Below are 24823 nucleotides of genomic sequence, written 5' to 3'. Positions count from 1 at the left end.
CACATGAGTATTGATAAGTGGTGAAACTTTTTGAGAGAATGTCTAACTTAAGGATTAATTGGTCAAAGAGCTTAATGGTTGGAACCAATATCGATGAGGAACTTTTGAGGAGCTTGGCAGAATCCTTAGGTTGTGAGAAGGTGAGTGGCCTATGAAATACTTATGCTTACCTCTAGGAGATAACCCTAGATCAGCTAGTTTTTAGGCCCCAGTGGTGGAAAGGGTTGAGAAGAGATTAGCTGGGTGGAAGAGGAACTACATTTCAATGGGGGGGACGTTAACCTTAACCCTTATTAAGTCTACCCTAGCAAACCTTCCAATGTTACATGTCAGTGTTTAGGATGCCACAGGAGGTAGTGAGGAAAATCGAAAAACTCATGAGGGATTTTCTCTAGGAGTTGGGGGGAAAAAAGAAGGACCACTTGGTCAAATGGGAAAAAGTGGTGAAATTGAAAACAAAAGGTGGGTTGGAAATTGGTAATGTTAAGATGAAGAATCAGGCTTTACTCAGGAAATGGTTATGGAGGTTTCCTAATGAAAATGAGAAGTTATGGCTTATGGCACAAGGTTGTGGCAAGTATTCATGGTAATATCAAGCAATGGGTAGGATGCTGGATGTCTTCGTAGAGCTACCTTGTCTGCCCCGTGGAAGGCCATCCATGATTTCCTTCCTACCTTCTTACATCGTATCAGGCATCACTTGGCCTCTGGTAAAAAAATCAGGTTTTGGGAGAATGTGTGGATTGGGGATACCCCTTTGGATATTAAATTCCCTTCTTTTGATATTTCCAGGTTTAAGGGTAGACCCATTTCTGACTTCCTTACTCAGCATCACTTCTCTGTAGGATTGAATTGGAATTTTGGCTTCTTTAGAAACCTTACAGAATCTGAACTTTCAATGATGACTGATCTTTTGAGCTTGCGGAATTCAGTTTTCTCGTGTGAAGGCGGCTCGGATTCTAGAGTATGGGGTCCTAATTCTGATGGGAAGTTCTCTTGCAAGTCCTTCTTTCATTCTCTGGTTGCCACCTCTTCGTCTTATTCTTTCTCTTTCCTAGTCAAGGAAATCTGGTGTTCTCCCATTCCCCCCTAAAATTAGCACCTTCCGTTGGGAAGTGTTTCATGGAAGCATTAATACCTTTGATCTACTTCAAAGGAAAAGACCAAATTGGTGTTTTTCCCCCAACTAGTGTGTTCTTTGCAAGTAGAATGGTGAGACTGCATTTCATCTTCTTGTCTCTTGCCCATTTATTAGCTTTCTTTGGGATTGGTTTACTTCTCTCTTTGGATGCAGTTGGTCTTCTCCTAGTAGGTTAGAGGGTTTGTTTAGCCCTAATAGCATTAGCTGTACAAAAAGGAGAGGTAGGACCTTGTGGAGATGCACTAGAGCAGCACTAATTTGGACTGTGTAGGAGGAAAGAAACACAAGAATTTTTTAAGAGAAGGAACGAAGTAAGGAAGCCTTGGTTGAAATTATAACATTGAGAGTATCTCATTAGGCAAAAAGTTTGAAGCTGTTTTCGGATTTCAAGATTGAACATTTCTTCAGAGCTTGGGGTATCATTGCTGCATCCTCAACTACAAAACAAAGATCTATTGAGGTGTGGTCTCCTCCAATAAATGGTTGGAAGAAACTGAATTTTGACGGGAGCTGTTTGGGTAACCCAGGCTCCCCATGTATTGGGGGAGTCATTAGGGATGAAGAGGGGAACATAATTGCTTTATACTCCGGCCCTGTGGAGCAGGGTGATGTGGCAAGATCAGAGTTTTTGGCTGCAGTTTTTGGGGTTGAGAAGGCAAAAGAACCAGGTATTAGTAGGCTGATTATTGAGGAAGATTCTAAAACTGTGGTTAAGTGGCTGGTTAAAGGGGAAGGGGTAGCATGGCATTTGAGGAATGAATTCAGAAAATTCAAATGGTTGTCACAGGACATGTTAATCTGAGTGAAATGGGTGAGGAGGACTGCTATAGCTTGGAAGATAGCTTAGCCAAGCAAGGGTACATAGAACACATATGTTTTGGGCTCAAATGTAGTACTAATTTGGAACAGCTTCTATAGCTGGTCCCTTTCACAACTTCTTGTTGTAATCATGTCTCTCATAATTAATGAAATTTTTCTGTATTGCTAATAAAAAAAGTATTGATAAAACAAAATTGATCAATGCAGTTTCCTAAGATGCCAATGCACATCCATCACATGGTGCTGAACTGCTGATATACCACCATGATATCAAAGTATTAACTAGTCAACCAACTAACCACTTGGGGGCTGTATTTTTGACTAGTAGGTCAATACCCATTATATGATTGGTTGGGACAGCTAAGCATCAACTAAGTTGATTAACAACTAATCCAATTACAAGGTTCTATTTTAGTTTTTATTTGTTTATGTTTATCTCTAAGACTCTAACTTCTAAAATAGTATAACAGATGCCTTTATACTATTAATTCCACACTTAAAATAGTATATGTGACAATAGAAGTAGAAATAGCACATAAAAAAAGAAAAAAACAAATACTGGAGGAATTCTTTTAGGCCTTCTTCCAATCAATGCTGTGTTGGCATGGAGTTTCCATAAACAAAAGGACCATGTAGATGGTCAAGGTCATCCTCTATACAAAAAGGACTGTAATTGGCCTTGCTTTAGTTCAGTTGTTTATTGTTTTATTTCTACTGTAATGGGCTGTCTTTATGGGCCCTTAACACATGTAGTTCCTATTTTTATTGGGCCAGCCACCTAATGTAATCTCTTCTTTAATTTAATCCAGCACATATATAAAGGAGCTAAGGGAGTGAGAGAGGGACGATTTCTCTTCTCTTCTCTTCCTCTTTTCTTCCAACTTCTTCTTTCTCTTGAACAGCTCATTCTCTCTTCTTCCTTCTTATTTTTTCTTGTTATACAAGTAGGAAATTCTTAGAATGGTTTTCTTCTGTATTATGCCAAGAAACAGCTTAAAAAGTTATTCCTTCATTGCAAGTTCAGAAATATCCTATGAGCCCATTTTATGAGTACCTTTCATGCTAAGTGGTTATTTTCAAAAACAATGAAGTTAGTTTTGCAAAGCTGACACATTAGAAGGTTAAATAAGAGAAAAAAGGTCACACGGAACAGTAACTGTTTATGGATGATCCAAGGTGAGCATAATTCCAGAAATATTTTGAAAATTGAAAGGCGAGCACCTCAAACATAGAGTTTAGGAAGCTCATAGGCATTGATCATGCCCTTGGATGGCAATCCATAAGGAATTCAAGGAAGTCACCCTTTGAGTTTTCTTTTTCTAACTGCCAGTTCCTTGTATGTGAATAAGATCCATTGCACAATGATGGTCCTATCTATCCAGAACCTTGGCAAGGGTGGGCTGGATACAGAACCAACACTACATATTTTTAACACAAAGCGACTACTCTTAGATTCATCTACACGTTTCTGGATCTCACTGTATGGCGCTGTTGTACATGGGCATCAAGTTACATCTCCACGCCTTTTTGAGATATCAATACGATCTTACTCTATCATTCAGCATAAAAAAATCAAAACTCGAGTTATTTTTCTCTTTCTTTACAATTATTATAATTACCATCCACAAACCATCTCGCCACATTTATCATGGGAACAAAACTATGCAGATGAGCGAAGAACCGAAGCAAAAACTCTACTACATAAGAGCTTGAATATCCGAAAACCTCATAAGGGGAGGGATGAAAAGAATATTAGGAAATTATCATACTGTATTCCACTAGAGGCATTAATTGAGGGAGGTATTGCAAGCATCTCTTCAAGAATCTTACTGCAAATTCTTCCATTTTTTACTCTTTTTCTTGTGTTTCACAATTCCCCAAATCCTAACCCTTAAAAGTTCGTTCCAAATCATCCAAAAGATAATTCAGTAACAGTCCCAAATCATCCAGCACTTACAACCAATATACCGAGTAGAGAATTCAGATTCATCAACCATAAATTAATAGAGGCTTTATTTAATTCCAGAAGTTACTCATGAAATAAAGAAATACTGGAAAAAAACTCTGCTAATATCCAAAATCCACCAGAACAAACATAGAATGTGGAATTGCAAAAGCAAAATACTCACTGATAGAAGGTCGTTCATTTTGGCAGAAGCGACTGAACGTAAATTTCGAAGAGAAGATCTGCGATAAAAATCTCGCAAGAAAAGCACAAAATAACAGATCTAGCAGCAAATTCTTCCACTGTCCTTTCAAAAGCAGGTCTAGGGTCCCGAAGGGAGGACCAGACAGCAGACGAAAGGTGCTTACGGAGAGCTGCGATAGATCGGACAGAGAGAGGGGGGTTGTTGATTCGAAACAGTGAGTTTTACGGCTGAGAGAGGGGTGTTGTCGATTTGAAACAGGGGGTTTTACGGCTGAGAGAGGGGTGTTGTCGATTTGAAACAGTGGGTTTTACACTTTTACGGCTGTAATCGGATCGGGTCCGTGTACATCCGCATCCGATCTGATATTTGGATCCGTATATCGGTTGATCGGATTCAGATTTAATCCGCATCCATCTTATTGTGTTTGAAGTAACAAAAATTTTAAATAATCGCAAATAATACATATATATATATATATATATATACATAATTACTAGTAAGACCCGTGCGATGCACGGGATTTGTTAAGCGAAAGATAAACAATAGAAACACATAAGAGTATATAATTATCTTATATTTTTAACTTTTTAAATAAATAATAATTATTAGATTTGTTAAGTGAAAGCTAAACAATAGAAACACATAAGAGTATATAATTATCTTATATTTTTAACTTTTAAAATAAATAATAATTATTTATATTTTTATATACTACTTTTTTTAATTTTTTTACAAACTACTAGGTCAGTTTTCTAGTCCAGTCAGCTTTGGTTTAACAATTTCTCAACCTCACCAAATTGGATCAGTTTTGCTTTAACCATTTGAAAATCAACCAAAATCGAACAATCCGTCCATAAATATATATTAATATTTTATATTTTAAATATAATGTATGATATAATTTTAGTATATAAATTTCATCTTTAATTTTTTAATAATGTCACTGTATTTTTTTAATTTAAATTTAATTTTGTAAGTTTAAATCTTTTGAATTGACTAACCAAACCGAAAATTGACCCAAATCAATACAACCCAAGTTGGCCAGTTTTCACTAATGGTAAGTTGGTTTCGAGTGACCAACTCCCCAACTTGACCAAGTCAATTTGGTTGGCCAAACAACCTACACCGAACCAAACTAGCCCATGAATACCCCTAATTTCAGCTAAACTAATAGTTTAAATTTAAGATATTAATTATTTATTGAATTTAATAATCCGTAAAATTATGATTTATACTATTATTATTCAAATTTGTTAATAATTTTGTAAAATATTGAATTAGTATTATTATTATTTTGAGTATTATGTTATAATTATTTTTCTACTTTTAAGAAACTTTTTAAATGCTTTAACTATTTAAAATCTAGTTATGTTAAATATTTCATTATTTAAAATATTTATTTATTTAAATATTTAAATAATATGTAAAATTTTTTAAATATTTTTTATTTGAATTTTATTTATTTTAAAGTTATTACATAGTATTAAATATTTTGTTATATAATTATTTAGCTAATTTAATATTTAATAGTTTTATTTAAGATATTTATTTATTGAAGTATTTAAATAATATTTTACCTTATTAATGTTTTATTATTTAAATAACAATTAAATTGAATAATTTGAAAAATCATTACATAATTTCATGATGAATTTTGTAAGAATATAAAATTATTAATAATATGAATATTATATATTAAATCTATTATAATTATTTTTGTGTTCTTAATAAATATTTTAAATTTATTATATAATTTCATTAGAATATTTAAATAATTCTAAAATTTTTTAATTCAAACTTTATTTAAATAGATATAGATAAAAAGTGGGGAAGAGGATAAATATGAATTAGAGATAATTTAGGAGAAAGTGGGGGAGGTGGTTTAGTAGAAATTTTAGGAGGAGATTATGTAGGTTAAGAACATGTGTGCGAGAGCAGGGGGGATAATAGATATTTTTTTATAGGGAAGGAAATGATCCCATTGGTTGTTTAAAAAATGACATGGAATAAAGAAATTAAAAAAGGATAAAATTTCTAGACTACTATGTTTTAGTATATACTAACCGGACCCCGTGCGATGCATGGGATTTTTAACTGAATTGCAAATTAGAGTTAATGGGCTTTTAAAGAGCTCTAAATACTCATAAACACCTAACAACAAAAATTTATCACAAATATCCTCCATTTAATAGTTCATCACACTAAGATCTTAATTCGAGCTATCTCATTGGCCAAGATATTCATTTCTTAAATGCCCTTAGTCATACCATTTATGGACCAATCAAACCTCATCAAATGATCTAAGAGACAAATACCTCTAGAAATCCCATTGTGATTTTTGCTCAATTCACCACCAAAACTACCTCAAACACCTGATCAAACCGTTTTGATCCTTCCAAAGTACCTAAAACTCCTTCAACAACGTCATTAGACCTAAGACCTCCTAAAATATCTACCCCTAAAATTTCAACCCAAGATTTCTCCATTTATTCTTTTATCAAACCAAGGTTCCCTTTAGAACCCTTTCGTTACCTTGAAGCCCCTACAACCCAAATCTCATTGTTCCTAACACCTTTGAATCAATTAGACCATACAATTAAACCCTTGACACACCAAAAACATCTACCCATAAATTTTTAACCTAAAATTCCCTCATTTGCCCCATCATCAAACAAATATTCCATTTTGGATGCTCCCATTAACCAAAATTTTTGTGATTTTGGCCATCCAAAATCAATCAGATGTTTCCATAATATCATAAACACCCTAAAAACCTCTACCCACAAAAATTCAGCCCAAAATACCTTTGTTTGCCTCTTTATTACACCAAGATTCCATTTCAAAGCTTCACATTGAATAGATCAAGTCCTTTATGTATCTGTCTGATCTCAGCATAATTGGAACAACCTAACCATACCAATCAACCCATAATGCTCAAAAACACCTCCCTTCCAAATTTCAACAAAAAATTCCCTCATTTTCCCTTCTATCACACCAAGATTCTATTTCAAAGTTAATAAATTAATCGAATCATTATCCCTCTAGATCTGCCTAATCCGAGCTTATTTAGGCCAGCTTGATCTCATCAATCGATTCAAAAATATCCTTGTTTTCCCTCTATAGGTACGAACCGCTCACTCAGACCCTCAGCGGACATCCAAACATCATGATTAACACCACAAAAGCGCACACGAGCAACTTACAATCAACCCCGACGTGGTGATAAACTCGTTGCACACCATCAACCCTATGATGAACTAGTAGTACATACTGCAAAACCACGATAAACTTGCGGTTCACCAAATCTAGTCAGCGCCCAAACCTAAAGAAACCACAACCGTACCCATCCGATGGTCACAAGCCCACCTAAGTGTGCAATGAAGCTACGCCCGCGTGCGATGAACTAACACAGCCTACAAGCCTGCTCATGATGACGGTTTAGAAGGGATGCAGGCCAAACTCATGGTGAGGCCCGCGTATGCCTAGAGGCATGCGGACCCATGACAACAAAGGACCTTGTGAACCACCACATGGAATCGGTGAAGCACCAACTGCCGAATGGTGATGTCACCGATGCCACATAGGATTAGTTATAGTGCAAAAAGGTAGTAGCAATCGTGAGTAATGAGGGATCTCAAGGATAAGAAAAGCAAATCCTTGAGAAGATCCTCATGAGACACATGGCGATACCCCAGTAGCACATCCAATAATTAGCAGCGAATCAAATATTCCCTTCCCCGATACGGAGCGAATATCCTCATCTCTTACCTTTTAGGATCTCAGGATCTCCTCCATAAATAGAGATCCTCCTTGAAATAGAATTCATCCGATCCTAAGCATTTGCTACTAGTACTCCCGAATATCCATAGCTCTCCCATTTTTCCATAGCCTTAACCAAACGATCTTTATCTTATCTTTCTCCACTCTCAAGGCCTCTCTTAGTCTTTCAAAGAGACCGCTCCCCAGCTATCCTATACAAATCTTACTCTATTGGGTACACCCCTCCTCAGCAATGGCCGCAATATGACGGACAAAGAGGTAGCCCGCAAGAGCACATTATCAAGTTTAAGGACATCCTTGGCTCCTTCGCCCTCAACGGGGACCTCAAAGTGCAAGAGTTTTTGAAGTCACTGATCGGCCCAACGTATACATGGTTCATAAGTCTCACCACTGGGAGCATCGATTCATGGGGTGAGCTAGCCAAGAGGTTCTTGTCTAAATGGTTCACCTTAGAAAGGAAGTTGACAATGGTCGATCTACGAAACATAGTGCAAGGACCGGGAGAAGACCTTCTGGCATACGTCATGAGACTCCAGAAACTTACACACTCCATTTTCGATTAGCACGCCACCAAAAGAAGTTTTGTCGAGTAGTGCGTCCAAGGTATGCGCTCTACCTATAGAATCGGCATCGAAAACATCAAAGTCAAAAGCTTCAGCCAACTTTGGAGATGCGTAGAGAGAACGGTGCAAACCGTCAAAGACACCTCCCCTTATAACAGAAACGAGGTGTACGCAGTTGATAGGAGGCCCAGGAATAACGGAGGAGCCAAACAAGGGTCGTATTAGCGAAGACAATACCAAGGAAAAAGAAACCCACCGCCATGTTATGGTCACACCAACTGGCAGCGCACTGCGACGCAGTCATAAGCAGCACGCAGCACGTACAGGTCGGTCCACGGGGAGAAAGCCTTGCTTTCCCTTGACCTTTCCCTTGCGTGTAGAACCTATTGTGGAAAACCGAATGGGTGATTTGTCCAAGAGACCACCCGAACTCTCCTCACTCTTTTCTTGACTGGAAAACTGAATGCTTTATTTCAATTCGTGGCTCCTTAAATAGGAGATTACAGGGGGAATTCCTTGTTGGATTCGGCTAGGCTAGGGTAATCCAACTTAAACTAAAACTCCTAATTACCTACTCTTAATGGTAACACAACTCTTACTTAAGAAGATAAAATAAGATAAGAATAAGGGATAAGATAAGATAAGATAAGGGATAAGGGATAAGGGATGGTGAAGCTGGCGGCGAGTTGGTGAGCAGAGTGTGGACCCACCCTGATGAGCTGTCATGTGGGCCCCGCCCTACTGTTGCTGCCGGGCGGTTCGCGCGTCTTGCGGTGCTGCTGCCGTGAGGTGCGTGCTGCTGCCTAGTGCTGCTGCCATGCGGTGCATGCTGCGTGCTGCGCGCTGTCGGGCGGTGCGTGCTGCTGTGCGGTGTTGCCAGGCGATGCGTGCTGCGTGCTGCCTGGCGGTGCGTGTTGCGTGCTGCCTATGACTGCGTCGCAGTGCGCTGCCGGTTGGTGTGACCATAACATTACACCCCTCCTGGACAACGAGCTTGTCCTCAAGCTCGAATTCCGGATACGGGGCTTGGAACTTTGCCAATGGATCAAACGGCTGCACAATATCTCTCAGTCCACCAACAGCATGAACAACAGGGACTGCCCCGTAGCTCAGTGCATAAAGCTGGTTCAGTCCACATGGCTCAAATCGAGAAGGCATGAGTAGGATGTCTGCACCAGCAGTTATTCGTTGGGCCATTTGCACAGAGGAACCAACCCAACCCCTGATTTTTTCATGGTGTTGACTCTCAAGATGTTTGAGAAGCTATTCCCATTCAGGTTTCCCAGTGCCCAACATGACTAGTTGCACATCCTGGTCCACCATCCAAGGAATGGTCTCAACAACGAGATCAACACCTTTCTGATGGTCAAGCCTGCCAATGAACCCAATCAGAGGAACATTCTCCTGAAGAGGAAGACCAAGCTCTCTTTGTAGAGCTGCTTTGCATTGAGGCTTGCCAGTCTGAAGAGTCTCTGCAGGGTAATTGGTGTAGCCATCCGATGCTAGGTAAACATCTAACTATGGGTTCCCTTCGTTTGCATCAATCACATTCACGATGCCCTTCATCTTCCAATCAAACTCATTTATTATTTGATGCAGACCCCAACCACCTTCTTTAGTTTCCAGCTCCCAGGCGTAACCATGGCTTACAGTGACTACACGATCTGCAGCACTCAGGCCAGCCGCAAGGACATTGAAGTGTTCCCCACCTCCTGGGTCATATAGTTTGAAGTAGTTTTGTGGAAGATCCACATAACAAAAATCGCATACTGGACCACGACCCCGGTGTGCTATGTTGTGGATCACAAGAACGCACCGGGTATGCTTACAGAAGAGAACCTCAAGAACGGCCTCCATATCCTGCCCATCCACCTTATATCTCTTGCGCACTCCTGTTTCTTGGGCTTCCGCACAGTTACCATACCGTGGTGCCACAACCATAACTCTATGTCCACGTCGAGCCAAACCCTTCGGTAAAGCCCCAGCAACATCGCCAAGCCCACCTGTCTTCGATCAAGGAGCGCATTCTGCAGGTACCAATATAATGTTCGTGACATTGTCCCCGGCCAAAGGAGGAGACTTTACAGTTTCATCCTCCCTATGCTGATCCTTGGGAATAACTGCGGCTGTAGGGGCAGCGATCTGCTATTCGCTGGATGCCTCTGCCCAGTTTGGACGACGACTATTTGTGTTGGCGATTCCCTCATAACTCCCTTCTTTGTTGGAGAGGAATGCTTCCAGCCGGCGTCGCAGCTCCCGGACATCTTCCTTGACTTCACGAACCTCCATGCTGGTTTCTGCTAGCCTATGTTCCAGTACGTTGACCTTGGATGATAGCTGCTCCATATCGCCCGTGACGTTTGGCTCTGATACCAAATGTTATGGGCCCACGTGTAGGATCTCGTCTCGGGTCGGTCCACGGGGAGAAAGCCCTGCTTTCCCTTGACCTTGCCCTTGCGTGTAGAACCTATTGTGGAAAACCGAATGGGTGATTTGTCCAAGAGACCACCCGAACTCTCCTCACTCTTTTCTTGACTGGAAAACTAAATGCTTTATTTCAATTCGTGGCTCCTTAAATAGGAGATTACAGGGGGAATTCCTTGTTGGATTCGGCTAGGCTAGGGTAATCCAACTTAAACTAAAACTCCTAATGGTAACACAACTCTTACTTAAGAAGATAAAATAAGATAAGGATAAGGGATAAGGGATAAGGGATGGTGAAGCTGGCGGCGAGTTGGTGAGCAGAGTGTGGACCACCCTGATGAGCTGTCATATGGGCCCCACCCTACTGCTGCTGCTGCCGGGCGGTGCGAGCGTCATGCGGTGCTGCTGCCGTAAGGTGCGTGCTGCTGCCGTGCGGTGCATGCTGCGTGCTGCCAGGCAGTGCGTGCTGCGCGCTACCGGGCGGTGCGTGTTTTGTGCTGCCAGGCGGTGCGTGCTGCGCGCTATCGGGCGATGCGTGCTGCATGCTGCCTATGACTGCGCCGCAGTGCGCTACCGGTTGGTGTGACCATAACACGCCACCCCCTCCTTTCTCCTACACAAGGGAGGAGGTGATCATAATCATGAACAAGTAAGTGGAAGACAGGGTGATCAACCTTCCGCCGCCACCGCCTGGAATAGACCCAGAGAAAGACAAGCATAGAGGAAGGTGATGCAAATACCATCAGACACGTCACCACGACCCAATGGACTGTATCACCTTGAGAATGATATTTGTGCATGATGAAACACAAAAGATGCCCACCAATAGATGAAGCACAGAATCTCTTCACTCCCTCGTGTCAAGTGAGATGGCTCGGACTGGGTTCAGTCTACGGTGGAAGCCAAGCTGGAGGTCTGAGCTGAGAGCTGCTAAGAGGAAAGAGAGGTTAGAGTGCCTGGGTAAGTTTTACCCAGGAGGACACTCCGATGCTTAAGTTAGTGAGTAATTCTTTGAGAGAATGTGAGAGAGAGTGAAAGCTTATGTGCGCATTTCTTTTGGAGTGATCCTGGGGTCTTTTTATAGCTACCTGAAGTTCAGGTGCTGTTGGGCAACGTCTCTGAGCCTTGTGCAAGGCTGTTTCCTAAGTTCTGGGGTGTTCTGGTTGGTTGACTGCTAGAGTTGTGCGGTAGTTACAGGTTGCTTGCTGGTCTTGAGGTGGTTAACTCGGTGGACTTCTTCTAGTGTTGCGGTTATAGAGTTCATGCGGGCGTCGTTCGCGAGATTGTTTCGGGCAAGCTGGGGTTTGTCAGTGAGTCGAGATCGCCCCACCTCAGCCGCATACTTTCCATATGTTTCCTCATCGAGCTACTCTGCTATATTGGGCGCTATGGGCCGTGCTTATTCCAGCTCGACCGTACATTTGATGCTGACTGCAACGTGTCCCTTGGGGTGAGCTACCTTGCTAGGCTAGATGATGAGTCATTGTCCGTATCCACATGGCGATGCTAGCCTGGGAAGAACAAAATGTCCCTCATCAATAGCCCCCCACTCTCGAGTCGCTATCAAGTAGATGAAGAGAGTAGAGGTGTATTGGGGGCTTTTTGGTCAGCTCGCTTTTAGCTACCGGGTCAGCGCCGTTTGTCCCATGCGGTTCGGTCTGCTCCTGCTATCTTTGGATTTTTTTGTTTAGCACGCACGGGTCAAAGGATTTTCAAATTCAAAATCGCGTGCCTTTTCCCCCTTTTCTCCACTTTCCAAAATTTTAGCGTTAGGCGCATTGGCAGAATCTACGCGCATTGTACTATGCCTGTTTAATAGACTGCCACATACAGGCACTGTAGGTTTTGGCAGGGCGCGCTCCCGTTGGTCATGCTTTGAGTCTAGGTCGCCAGCTTCTTCCCAGTGGGCTTATAAATAAGGGGGTGGTCCATCGGGGTCCCCACTCCATCGCTGCTCTTGGACTCTTCTGTAAAGTGAGTCGAGTGTTTCTTGGCTAGTGTTCTGTTGCTGTCTAGTGGAGGCGAGCTCTATTTCCCATTGACGAGCTGTTGTTTGATCCTTTGTCGAGTTTCGTAGTCACTTGTTCTCGACACTTTTCTGGTCAGTATCCTTTATTTCTTCAATATGTCCCAAGGTTCGGCCAACGATAGGGTGTTTGGTAGTGGTTTCGAGGGGGGGGGCTAGTTCCTCAGAGGAGGAGACTCTTGAGGTCTTTATTGATGGGGCTTTGGTGGGTAGGCGGGAGGAGGTAGACGTTGCGCTGGGCTCGTTTGGAAGAACTCAGCTGACTGGGGACGAGATAGTAGAAATCTGCCATAGGTACAAGATTCTTGACGAGCACCAATGGATAGCTCCACAACCGGGTTGTTACCCCTGGGGTCATGGCAGTGAATGGCTATGTGTTTATGAAGAGCCCCTTGCTATCGGGCTTCGGTTTGCCCTCCATTCGTTTATCATTTTTTTGTTGTGGCGCTATAGGGTGTCGTTGGGCCAACTCACCCCAAATGGGGTTAGGAGTTAAGACATTAATTGGGTTGATTAGCTTGTTCCATCACTAGGGGTTTCCTTTGGGCATCGAGGCCTTCTCGGCGTTAGTGCATATGAAAAGGGTCTCCGGGCCTTTCTGATTTTACCTTCCCATCCGTAGTGGGAGGAAATTTTTTAATTTTCCAAACAAGGTAAGGGGCTGGAGGCAACAATTCTTTTTTTTGGAGAACGTCAGTGGTTGGGATTTCAACACGGCTTGGCACGATAGCCCCTAGAGAGTGGTGGAGTACAAGGATGACAAGTTGCGAGCTGCAGTTCAACGACTCGAGCAGGAGCGCATTGAGGTTGAGGCTCTCTTGGCCGAGCCAATGCTTGTAAAGGCGGGCCTGAGCCGCATAGGTGGGTCGGATAGCTGGCCATGTATTGCATGTTACACATTTCATTTCTTCCTTTTTGTTTGCCTGGCGACTGACGTTCTCATTTGTTGTAGGCATGGCGAGCTTTGCTTCCATGATGTCTATTGATGAGGAGATGAGGACTGCTCACAAAAAGCGCTGAGCTGAGCATCGACTATCAAGGGGTAGGGCCTCTTCATCGGGGCCTCCTCCTATTGTCGACCTAGAGGGATAGGGGGATCCAATGAATTCCGAACAGTGCTCTTCTGACTCCCAGTTTGTCGAGGTGGCTCGAGAAGCAAGTCCTTACGCTTCTGATATCCCTCCTTTCATTCCTTGTATCCCGGATGCTAGGGTGATTGATCGGACAGACGACCCTCGGGTGGTGGTGTAGATTGGTAGGGGGATTCTCCTCCTCGAAGACATATGGTACTTCAGCGAGATGGATCTTTTGGAAGATGGGGCTAGGATGACCCAGTGCATTATTCAGGTTCTGTTGTCTTTTTATAGTCCATCCATTACTGCTTTCTCTGCGCTATTCACTTTTTATTTTTCTTTCTTCTTTCTAGCGAACTCCTACGGACAAGCTTTGCTGGACCGTGCTCATTCCAGCCCGAAGGAGCGGGCCAATTTGCAAGCCAGTGTTTGTATGCTCAGTGTCAAGGTGCAAAAGCTTAAGCTGGACTCTGAGGAGGAGCAGGTGGAGCGCCAACAGATGTATAATGCAAACCTGGATATGTAGCGTTAGCTGATTGAGTTGAGGTCGAAGTGTATGCAAAAGGTGTGTCGGGGGGCCCAGTAGGTGAGGAATGAGGCTGTCACTTCTTATCTGGAGTGTCCAGAGTATGGTAAGCAGTGGGCTAAGGATGGGATCCCTTCTATTAAGAGGGGGTTCAAGCTATGTCGCCGCTTCCTCTAGTCGCTATTTCCTTATCTTGATGTCAACTCTGTAACTTCCCGGGGGGTCCTGCCTGAGCTCGTCACCCAGGTAGATGAAGAACCTCTGACTTCCGAAGAGGAGGAGGATGACGAAGAGGAGGTATGGGTAGGCGATGAAGAAATCTAGGGTGACCTCGTTGATGACGAGTAGCTCACTCTTCCAGCTTGGCCGGTAGTGGTGGTTGTTTTTGGTGAATCTTCTTCAGTTTTAGGGGCTTTATGCTCCTGTAAGGGGCTTGCAAGCCTCGCTTTGTTTGAACTTATCAGATCCTTTTTTATTTTTCTTTTTTTTTCTAGGAAGTCACTTGGCTTGCTTCCTGTGGGGGTGCTTTATCCCCCTCTTGTATTTTTTTTGAATGATATTATCTAGTTATGTCCATATCTTTTGCCAATTTTGTATGATCTCTTGCATTTATGGGGGTTTTTCATTGTTCCCCCTGTTATTGTCGTTGCGCGAGTTGTTCACCAACATTGGCGAGCTTCCCTTTAGACGTAATACCAGAGTAGGTTATCTATATTCCACGTTCGTGGTACTAATTTTCCTTCCAACATTTTGAGCTCATATGCATTTCCTCCGATAGTTTTGGAGATTCTATAAGGGCCTTCCCAGTTTGGTCCGAGCTTTCCTACACCGGGTTTCAATATTGTAACCTTCGTGAGCACCAGGTCGCCAGCCCTAAAGTTGCGCTTCCTGACTCATGCGTTATAATACCGGGTTACTCGCTGCTGGTATTCTGCGATCCGGATGTGGGCGAGGCTTCTAGTTTCTTCAATTAGGGCGAGGTTAGCTCATATTTCCTCTTCATTAAAGTCTTCAGTGTAGGTCTCGGATCACAATGTTGGAACCATTATTTCAGTCGGTATCACAGCCTTAGTTCCATAGGTTAAGTTAAAGGGTGTTTCGCCAATTGCTGTTTTGATAGTGGTCCTGTAAGCCCACAACATGTTGGGTAGATCGTCCACCCAAAAACCCTTAGCACGTGATAACCGGGCTTTAAGTCCTTGAAGAATGACTCTATTGGTGACTTCAGCTTGTCCGTTGGCTTGAGGATGTGCTATCGAGGTGAAATTTTGTCTTATTCCCATTTGGGTGCACCAATCCTACAACTTGATGTCTTATTCCCATTTGGGTGGACCAATCCTAGAACTTGATGTCTTATTCCCATTTGGGTTTCCTTAACCGAATTGGGTGGTCTCATGTATAAGATCGCTTGGATTTTTTCCGGGTTAGCCTCTATGTATCGCTGGCTAACAATGTAACGCAGGAACTTTCCTAAGGTTACACTGAAAGCACACTTGTTTGGGTTTAATTTTAAGTTGTGTTTTCGCAAAACTTCAAATACAAGATTTAGATCAGAAACTAGTTTTTTTAAAAATAATTTTTACAACCATGTCGTCGACATAGCACTTAACTTTATTGCCAATTAACTCTGAGAAAACAAAATTCACTAATCATTGGTAGGTGGCTCCAGCATTTTTTAAACCAAATGGCATGATTTTGTAACAATACAAGCCTGTCTCGATGGTAAAAACAGTCTTTTCTTAATTTTCAAGGTCCATCAAGATCTGGTTGTAGCTAGAATAGGCATCCATAAATCTGAGCAGTTCGAATCCTGAAGTTGCGTCCACTAAGCGATCTATGCTGGGTAGGAGGAAGCTGTCTTTTGGGCAGGCACGGTTTAGGTCCATAAAATCTATACACATCCGCCACTTGTTATTCGCTTTTTTCACTAAGACTGGGTTTGCTACCCAACTCGGGTACTGGACTTCCTCTATGAAGTCCGTGGCTAACAACTTCCCCACTTCTTCATTTACTACATTCCACCTTTCTGGGGCAAGGTTTCTCTTCCTCTACTGGACTGGTCTAACAATTCAGGTCGCAAAGGTTCTTTCAGGTGGGCTCCTGTCCGTAGTACATTCTTGGGGTCAGTTTTGGAGACATGCACTATTACCGTATCCTCAATTGGGCAAGCTCTTTCTACAGTGTTTTCTAGTGGAAGCTCTAAGATGATGTCGACTATCATTTTACCTTTCGCTTTCAATGAGGCCACGTAGCATTTGTGAGACTCTAGCTGATCACCCCATAGCACTCCCACCCTTGTGTCCGTTGGAAATTTTAGTTCTAGGTGGTAGGTGGATACTACAGCTTGCAACGCGTGTAGAATTGGATGCCCCAGGATCGCATTATAAGGCGATGAGGTTGTTACAACTTGGAAATCACATTCCAAGCAAACTGTGTGTGTGTGTGTGTGTAGGAGGGGGGGGAGCCTGCTTCAATTGGTAGCCTGATCCTGCCAATCGGGCGAACTACTTTGCCGCTGAATCCCACCAGTGGTATATTAGCGGGCTGCAGCCGGCTTTACTTAGTTCCATTCTTCTGAAGGCTTCGACGAACAAGATGTCAACTGAACTACTTGAATCTACCAGAATCCTTTCCACCTTAAAATCATTGAACAACAATTTCACAACCAAAGCATTGTCATGAGGGTAATGGATCCCTCGCCTGTCATCTTTAGTCAAATAAATGAACTCTTCCGTTCTAGCTTGCGTACTGCGTTCCTCCTAGCAGATGTGGTACATCCTGCTATAATCGAGCCTCCTATGATTACGTTGATAGTTCCTCTAACCTGTCTCTCCCATGCCTGCTAGTTTCAGGTAGGTGGTTCCTGCTATCTACTACTCTGCAGTGCTTCCCTGCTGATTTTCGCTTCTTGGGGTTGTTTGTCCTTGATAAAACGTTTCAAGTAACCTCGCTTAATGGGGTCCTCGATTTCATTCTTCAAGTTCCAATAGTTTTCGGTATCGTGTTCGAAGTCCCTGTGGAAATGGCAGTACTTGTTTGCGTTCCTGGTGCTGGGGTCCCCCCTCATCTTGGGAGGCCATTTCACCTAATCATTAGATTGGATCTGCATGAGAATCTCCTTTCTGCGGGTGTTCAATGGCGTAAATATCCTACTGTATGTAGGTGGTGCAAGCTGCTATGCCTTCTCCTTGGGGACCTACTCTTATGAGGTGACCTGCTCCTTTGCATGGTTCTGCTTGTTCTTGCTTCTTGCTCCGCTCGCTTCCTTTTTCCCACTATTTCGGTCTCTGCTCTTACTGCTTCTTCCGCTCTAATGACTTCATGGACAACTGCGAAGAATCTTTCCATAGTAGCTGGAGGATGGAGTTCTAGTTCCCATTTTAGCTTGCGGTTCTTGATGCCCTTTTTGGCTGCTATGAACTATACAGAGGGATCTAAATCAGGGGTCTACAACTGTTCCATGTTGAAGCGCTGTATGTAATCTTTAAGTGGTTTGTTGGGCTTCTGGACTATGTTAAACAAGCATGTAGCTGATTTTGAATGTGGCATGCTTGTGATAAATTGGTTGATGAAGAGTTGGGCGAATTGGTCCTAGTTTTTTATGGATCCTGGGGCCAGCCCCGAATACCATAGCCAGGCTTCTTCTTTTAAGGTGGTGGGGAATGTTATGCACATACTAGCATCATTTGCTCCATAAAGGAGCATTAGAGCTTGAAAACTGTTAGTGTGTTCCACCGGATCCGATTTCCCTCGGTAGGATTCCAAGGTGGGTGCTCGGAAGTTTTTAGGGCATGGTGCTTTGAGGAATTCTGGTGCTAGAGGGGTTTTCCTAGTCAAGCAGGGTTGCTCTGATAAGGTAATCATTCTTCCTATTGTCGTGCTACCTTCTCCCAGATGGGCCTCGCCCCTGCCTGGGCGAGCTGTATCTTCCTTCGTGCGCGGTGTGTCCATTTCTTTTTCTTGGTGCCTTTGGCGGAGCTTACTGCATTAGATTCAGTGGGGGCCTCCGCCTGGCTCTCTGCCGGTCCTTGCTCATTCGGGGCTGTAGTGCCTTCTCTATTTGGTGCTTGGATTTGGCTATGCACTTGCGATTGGGATAGACCTTGATTCAGATTGTTGGATTGAGGGGGTTGTTGGTTGTTACAAGGCTGGCTGCCCCTCGGTGTTAGTTGTCTAGATGTCGTTGGATGGTGTGGTTGACATCGCTGCTGAGATTGTTGGTGAGGTTGTTGAGATTGCTGATGAAGCTGCTGTTGAGACTATTGCTAGTGCTGCTATTGCTGTCATAGTTGTTGCTAGGACAACTGTTGTTGTTGTCCGACAATAAACATAAACTAGTTCTCCAATGACCGCATTTGTTCGGTCATGTTGTTAACACACCGCACCAGGTCATTAAACTACCGCACATCTACTATTAAAGGTGGTGCTGTTGGTTCCACGGATGGGGGAGGCATATTCACGTTTTCTGCTTGTGGTAAGGAAACGTCAATTTGGCCAATGGTGATGGTTGGGATCTGGCCGTTGATGTTAATGGCAGAAGGATTTCCTGAAAGTTCCATTGAGAGAGTTCTTTTTTGAAGTAAAGTAAGAGATAAATAAGAGAGAATGCTAGCTTTTCGTTGCAATTCCCATAGACGGTGCCAATTGATCAAGCACAAAATATGCCCACCAATAGATGAAGAACAAAATCTGTTCACTCCCTCTTGTCAAGTGAGATGGCTCGAACTGGGTTCAGTCTGCGGTGGAAGCCGAGCTAGAGGTCTGAGATGAGAGCTGCTAAGAGGAAAGAGTGGTTAGAGTGCCTAGGTAAGTTTTACCCAGGAGGACACTCCGATGCTTAAGTCAGTGAGTAGTTCTTTGAGAGAATGTGAGAGAGTGAGAGCTTATGTGCACATACCTTTTGGAGTGATCCTGGGGTTTTTTTATAGCTATCTGAGGTTCAGGTGCTGTTGGGCAAGGTAAGCCTTGTGCGAGGCTGTTTCCTAAGTTTTAGGGTGTATTGGTTAGTTGATTGCTAGATCCGTGCAGCGGTCACAGGTCACTTGCTGGTCTTGAGGCGGTTAACTTGGTGGACTGCTCCTAGTGCTGCGGTTACAGCGTTCACGCAGGCGTCGTTTGCAGGACTATTTCGGGCAAGCTGGGTCTTGTCGGTGAGTTGAGCTCGCCCTAGCTTGGCTGTGTACCTACCATATGTTTCCTCATCGAGTTGCTCTACTGTACTGGGTGCTGTGGGCTGAGCTTATTCCTGCTTGGCCGTACATCTGATGCTGATTGCCACGTGTCCCTTGGGGCTAGCTGCCTTTCTAGGCTAGATGTTGAATCACTATCCATATCCACATGTCGATGCTTCCGTAGGGCGACCAAAATGTTCCCTTATTAGTGTAGTAGGTAAAGTTAGAGGAGTTTGTAAAGAAAGACCCGACTCGCGTGGAAATCGACCCCCTCCCAGCCCATACCCAGGGAGGTAGCATCAACATGGTCGGGGCATCTGGACAGTACCAGGCTGACGCTCTGATAGATAAGCTAGAACAGAGCGTAGAATTACGATAGTTTTTCACCTAGCAGGGGGCCAACACATCAATACAGAAGTTATCCATCAGAGTGTTTGCTGAAGTATTCCAGTACCCTCTACAACTCTACAGTCCTGACCGCAGCAGCGTAGAGTTCACAGCGGATGACATGTTGGCCGCTGATCCTCACCACAATATACCCCTCTACATCATGGCAAAGATAGGGGGTTTTGACATGAGAAGATTGATGGTTGACCCTGGAAGTTATGTTCATCTCATTTTTGTCCATACACTTGTGTTAATGAACATTCAAAAGGGGGACATCAAAGGATTGCCTTTAGAGGTAACATACTTCAATGGGAACCCGTCTGTCACCAAAGGGTCCATCGAACTACAGGTGGCAATTGGGCCATTCATTATAATGCAAGAGTTCCATGTGATCTCGGGAAGGACCTCCTACCATGCTCTCTTGGGGCATCCACTAATACATGACCTTGCCCTTGTCCCCTCAACCTACCACCAGTGCTTCAAAGCTGGAAACCAAGGGAGATCGATAAGGATTTTGGCCACCAGGGCCCCATTTGACAAGAATGAGATGTACCTCCAAGACGCCATCTACTTCACTAAGTTAGCAAGGGACTACAAAACGAAGATAGCCAAGGTTGAGGGAACAAAGCTACCACACCCACGTGAGAGAGAACCCGTGGGAGCACCAGAATGTCGGAAGAGGAGCAGATGCATCCGGATGATAGGTGATGACGGGAAGGAATACTACACCATCTTCGAGGACCATGAGGATGACAAATCACCTATAGCTAAGAGAGCGATCTCTGAGGTATGATTTTATAATTTGTTTAATGTAGCCTTATTGTAGCATGTACTAAAAAATGAAGTTTATTTTCCAAAAAAATGGGGGTTCAATTTTATCTATTATCAATGTGTTTCCAAATCAAATATATATTTATTTGTCACAAAATCCTTGCATTTCTCTAATAGAAGACTCTAAGTAATGTCTCAATCAGTACCATTTCACCACATGCAAATCGATGTCGCTACGGCTTTACCATTAAGCAATAATCCAACCATTGAGCATGACACAAAGGTACGGCATTTAAACCACAAACATATGTAGACATGAAATTCCCAAAACCTCTGAGCAAATAACAACTTGGACAACTTCAGGAGTCGAAAGAAGATACATTGGAATACTGCAATGAAGTCAAAGCACCTTTGTGGTGCATAATGGATTCCATCGACACGGTCGAGGAACCATTAGAGGAGATTAACCTAGCAACTAACAGAATAGACAAAAGACCCTTATACATATTCTTCAAGCTATCAGCCGAGGGTAGAGAAAAACTCGTTGTACTTTTTAAGGGTAAGGAAATGTCCTTATCGCATGAACTTTAGAACCTAAAACCAGTCTAACCCGCCTCTCTCTCACAGAATTTCAGGATTTCTTTGGCTGGTCATATGACCAGATGCCAGGAATCAATTTAGAGCTTGTTCGCCACTCTTTATGCACAGATCCAAAATTTCGGCCAGTGAAGCAGCCACAGAGGATCTTTAAGCCAGATATAACTTTGAAGATCAAAGAGGAAATGGAGCGGCTTTTGAAAGTAGGTTTCATCAAACCTATAGCTCACCCTCAGTGGCTCGCCAACATAGTTCTAGTAAAGAAGAAGAATGGGCAGCTGAGGTTAGTATCTTCCCACCTCATCCCTCAACAATAGTACAACATCGAAATACTAACTCCACCTTATCTCAGTTGTTGCGTCAATTTTAGGGACCTGAACAGGGCCGGTCCGAAAGGTGAGTTCCCTCTTCCCAACATCGAGGTGTTGATAGACTCAACTGCGGAACATGAGCTCTTCTCCTTCCTAGATGCCTATAGTGGGTACAACCAAATTTTCATGGATCCCGCAGATGCACCCCGCATAACCTTCAGGACACCCATAGGGAACTTCTATTACAAGATGATGCCCTTCGGCTTGAAGAATGCCAGAGCCACATACCAGAGAGCGATGACTAGTGTCTTCCATGACATGATCTACAAGGAAATAGAGTGTTACATGGATGACGTAGTTGTCAAAGCAAGGAGAAGAGAGGAGCACTCAGAGGTTTTCAGAAAGGTGTTCACAAGATGCAGAGAATTTAAGTTAAGATTGAACCCACTAAAGTGCGCATTTGGGGTACAGTCCAAAAAGTTCCTAGGCTACTAGGTAGATCAGACCGAGATACACCCAGATGAAAGCAAGGTCAGAGCCATCTTAGATCTTCTGCCACTAGCGAATGAGTCCCAGTTAAATACCTTCCTTGGAAAAAACTCGTATTTAAGAAGGTCCATCCCCGACCTCGCGCACACAGCTCTACCGTTGATGAAATTAGTCAAGAAATCTATTGAATTCAGATGGACTCAAGAGCATCAAAATACTTTTGAGCAACTAAAGCTTACACTGGCTAGGGCACCGATGATGTCACCACCCAAAGACGAGTGAGAATTCAGAATATACATCGCAATAGGGACAGAAGCCATAGGATGCCTACTAGCACAGGAGGATGATGGCAAAGTTGAACTCCCCATGTATTATGCCAGTAGGACCTTCAAAGCGGTGGAAAAGAACTATTCCCATATGGAGCAATAGTGCTTGGCCTTGGTTTTTGCTATACAAAAAATTAGGCACTACATCCTGGGGCAAAAGGTGAGGCCCATCACATGAAGTGACCCAATCAAGTTCTTCATGGACAGACCTCCTCTGTCCGGGAGACTCGTCATATAGATGATGCAGCTCAGTGAGTATGCAATAGAGTACACATAGCCTAGAGCCATTAAGTGTCAAGCAGTAGTGGATCTACTGGCCACCTTTCCAATGAGCCTTAACTTTCCCATATCAGAAGAGGTCCTTGGAGACATGCCCATGATTGCCCTAGCCAAAAGTAGAGAGTGGATCCTAACCTTTGATGGGAGTAGCACGAGTACCTCGGTCGATGTTGGAGTAACCTTAACTTCCCCTGATGGCCAAACCTCTGCTTACTCATTTAAACTTCAATTCCCCTGTTCCCACAATATAGTAGAATATGAAGCATTAGTCCTCGGCCTGATAAAAACAATAAAGGCTGGGACAAAGAAGATAAAGGTAATTGGTGATGTCAAGCTGGTGATTGGACAGCTTGACGGAAGCACGACAGTGAAGGAGCTAACCATCCTACCATATACTACCCTAATCCAGAAGCCAGTCCACAACCTAGATGTAGACTTCCAACATCAGAGTAGAGCCAAAAACAGGTTCGCTGATGCATTAGCTACCTTAGGGTCCAAGACGCAAGGCAGTGCAGAGCCAATATGGATTACCATCCAATCAGTCGATAAACAATCGACTTTCACCCTGAGAGACCGAGTGGAGGATGAGCATAAAATAGCAATAGAAGATTGGAGGTATGAAGTAATGCATAAGCTAAAAGGTTAGGCCATAGGGATGCATGACATTAGGCTAATTGCAAAGTTCCAACTGGTGAATGGGGTGCCATACCATAGAGAATCAGACGGCGTAAGGACAAGGTGCCAAGGCAAGTCAGAGGTGAAAGTGATGCTGAACGAAGTTCATAAAGGCAATTGCGGGGATTTCATCAGTACCATATTCTGTAAACTATAGAGGTTAGGGTATTACTAGCCTATGATGAAGTGGGACTCTGCTAAGGTACAAAGAGATTGCGACAAATGCATCCCACTGGCAGACGACAGAGAATGTCTAATAGTCTGCGATGAGGATTGGAGGAAGATGTACATAGAATATCTGCAAGAACACACACTCCCCTTCGATATCCAATTGCGAAGGAATCTATTATCTAAGGTCAAGAGGTTCTACCTCCAAGATGAAGTGCTGTATAGGAAATCATATACAGGAAAACCTCTGCGATGCTTAGCTGGTGAAGAGATCGATGATGTACTAGAAGCAGCCCACAGATTTGGAGTACCAATGCGGATACTGACCGATAATGGCCTGTTCATCAAAAATCAAGAAGTCTGTGACCTCCTAAGGCAATACATGGCTATATTAGGAACATCTACGACATACTACCCCCAGGGAAACGGTCAGGTAGAAGCCATAAACAAGACGTTGCTAAGGATGTTGAGCAAAATAATGGCCAATAATCAAAGGGATTGGGCAGACAAGTTATCAGAAACACTTTGGGCTTATCGCACATCTATCAGGAAAAGTACATAGGCGACACCCTATTCCTTAGTCTATGGGCAAGAGGCAGTGCTCCCAGTAGAAATAAAGGTTGTATCTGCCAGGGTAGCTTTCGCAATTGGTAAGAAAATCAAGCCAGAAGACTTAGATGCACTGATTGCAGAAAGACTCAAGCTAGTAGATGAAATCAAAGATGCAGCCTCGCAAGAGCAAAGCAAGTACAAACCGGCCCTAGCTAACAACTTCAATAGGCACTTAAGGCCTAGAAGCTTCAAAGAGGGGGATACAGTATTGAAGACAACGTTCGATGTTAGACAAGGCAAGTCAGCAGGAAAGTTCACACCAACTTGGGAAGGGCCATACTTGATAAAAGAAGCCCACAACTCGGGCTACTATGTATCAAAAACTATAGACACAAGCGAGGATGATGAAACCATAAATGGTTACTGGTTGAAACCTTACTTTGATTAGCTATGTAATTCTGTATCCACACAAGCTAATGTACATGTTTTATGAATAAATCTACAATGTTTTACATGTACTTTCTTCATAATCTACAATGTTTTACATGTACTTTCTTCAATCACTCTTTGCCTGCAATGAAGTCTAGCTTTATCA

At 43.2% G+C, this 24823-nt stretch overlaps 3 protein-coding genes and 1 pseudogene across 3 annotated transcripts in view; 2 read left to right on the top strand and 2 right to left on the bottom strand.

Annotated features, from left to right (window-relative positions):
- SYP132 (syntaxin of plants 132) overlaps window positions 1-4399 on the bottom strand; it is a 45498-nt gene extending 41099 nt beyond the window's left edge. The window contains exon 1 of the mRNA XM_088944357.1: window positions 4090-4399. Coding sequence (XP_088800483.1) covers window positions 4090-4107 — 18 coding nt within the window. The 5' untranslated portion in view covers window positions 4108-4399. The remainder of the gene's footprint in view (window positions 1-4089) is intronic.
- Window positions 4400-9191: 4792 nt separating this feature from the next.
- On the bottom strand, window positions 9192-10394 carry LOC148852584 (granule-bound starch synthase 2, chloroplastic/amyloplastic pseudogene; annotated as a pseudogene).
- An 8285-nt stretch (window positions 10395-18679) lies between these two features.
- LOC148852583 (uncharacterized) lies at window positions 18680-22234 on the top strand. The gene is made up of 5 exons (XM_088945834.1): window positions 18680-18808; window positions 19521-19652; window positions 20068-20847; window positions 21494-21711; window positions 21799-22234. The coding sequence occupies exons 1-5, from the start codon at window positions 18680-18682 to the stop codon at window positions 22232-22234; spliced, it is 1695 nt and encodes a 564-aa protein (XP_088801960.1).
- A 1455-nt stretch (window positions 22235-23689) lies between these two features.
- On the top strand, window positions 23690-24238 carry LOC148852582 (uncharacterized). The gene has a single exon (XM_088945833.1). It carries the CDS (start codon window positions 23690-23692, stop codon window positions 24236-24238), a length of 549 nt encoding a protein of 182 aa, XP_088801959.1.
- The last annotated feature ends 585 nt before the right edge of the window (window positions 24239-24823 follow it).

This window comes from Nelumbo lutea, chromosome 5, assembly GCF_056320005.1.
Source record: "Nelumbo lutea isolate HS-2025 chromosome 5, American lotus-T2T, whole genome shotgun sequence".
Classification (NCBI taxonomy): Eukaryota; Viridiplantae; Streptophyta; class Magnoliopsida; order Proteales; family Nelumbonaceae; genus Nelumbo; species Nelumbo lutea.
This window is presented reverse-complemented; position numbering and strand designations above follow the sequence as displayed.

Coding starts and splice junctions, on each gene's coding strand:
- LOC148852583 (XM_088945834.1), top strand. CDS start 18,680: ATGTCGTTGGATGGTGTGGTTGACATCGCTGCTGAGATTGTTGGTGAG. Junction 20,848..21,493: donor CTAAGAGAGCGATCTCTGAG/GTATGATTTTAT, acceptor TCATATGACCAG/ATGCCAGGAATCAATTTAGA. Junction 21,712..21,798: donor AAGAAGAATGGGCAGCTGAG/GTTAGTATCTTC, acceptor CGTCAATTTTAG/GGACCTGAACAGGGCCGGTC.
- LOC148852582 (XM_088945833.1), top strand. CDS start 23,690: ATGAAGTGGGACTCTGCTAAGGTACAAAGAGATTGCGACAAATGCATC.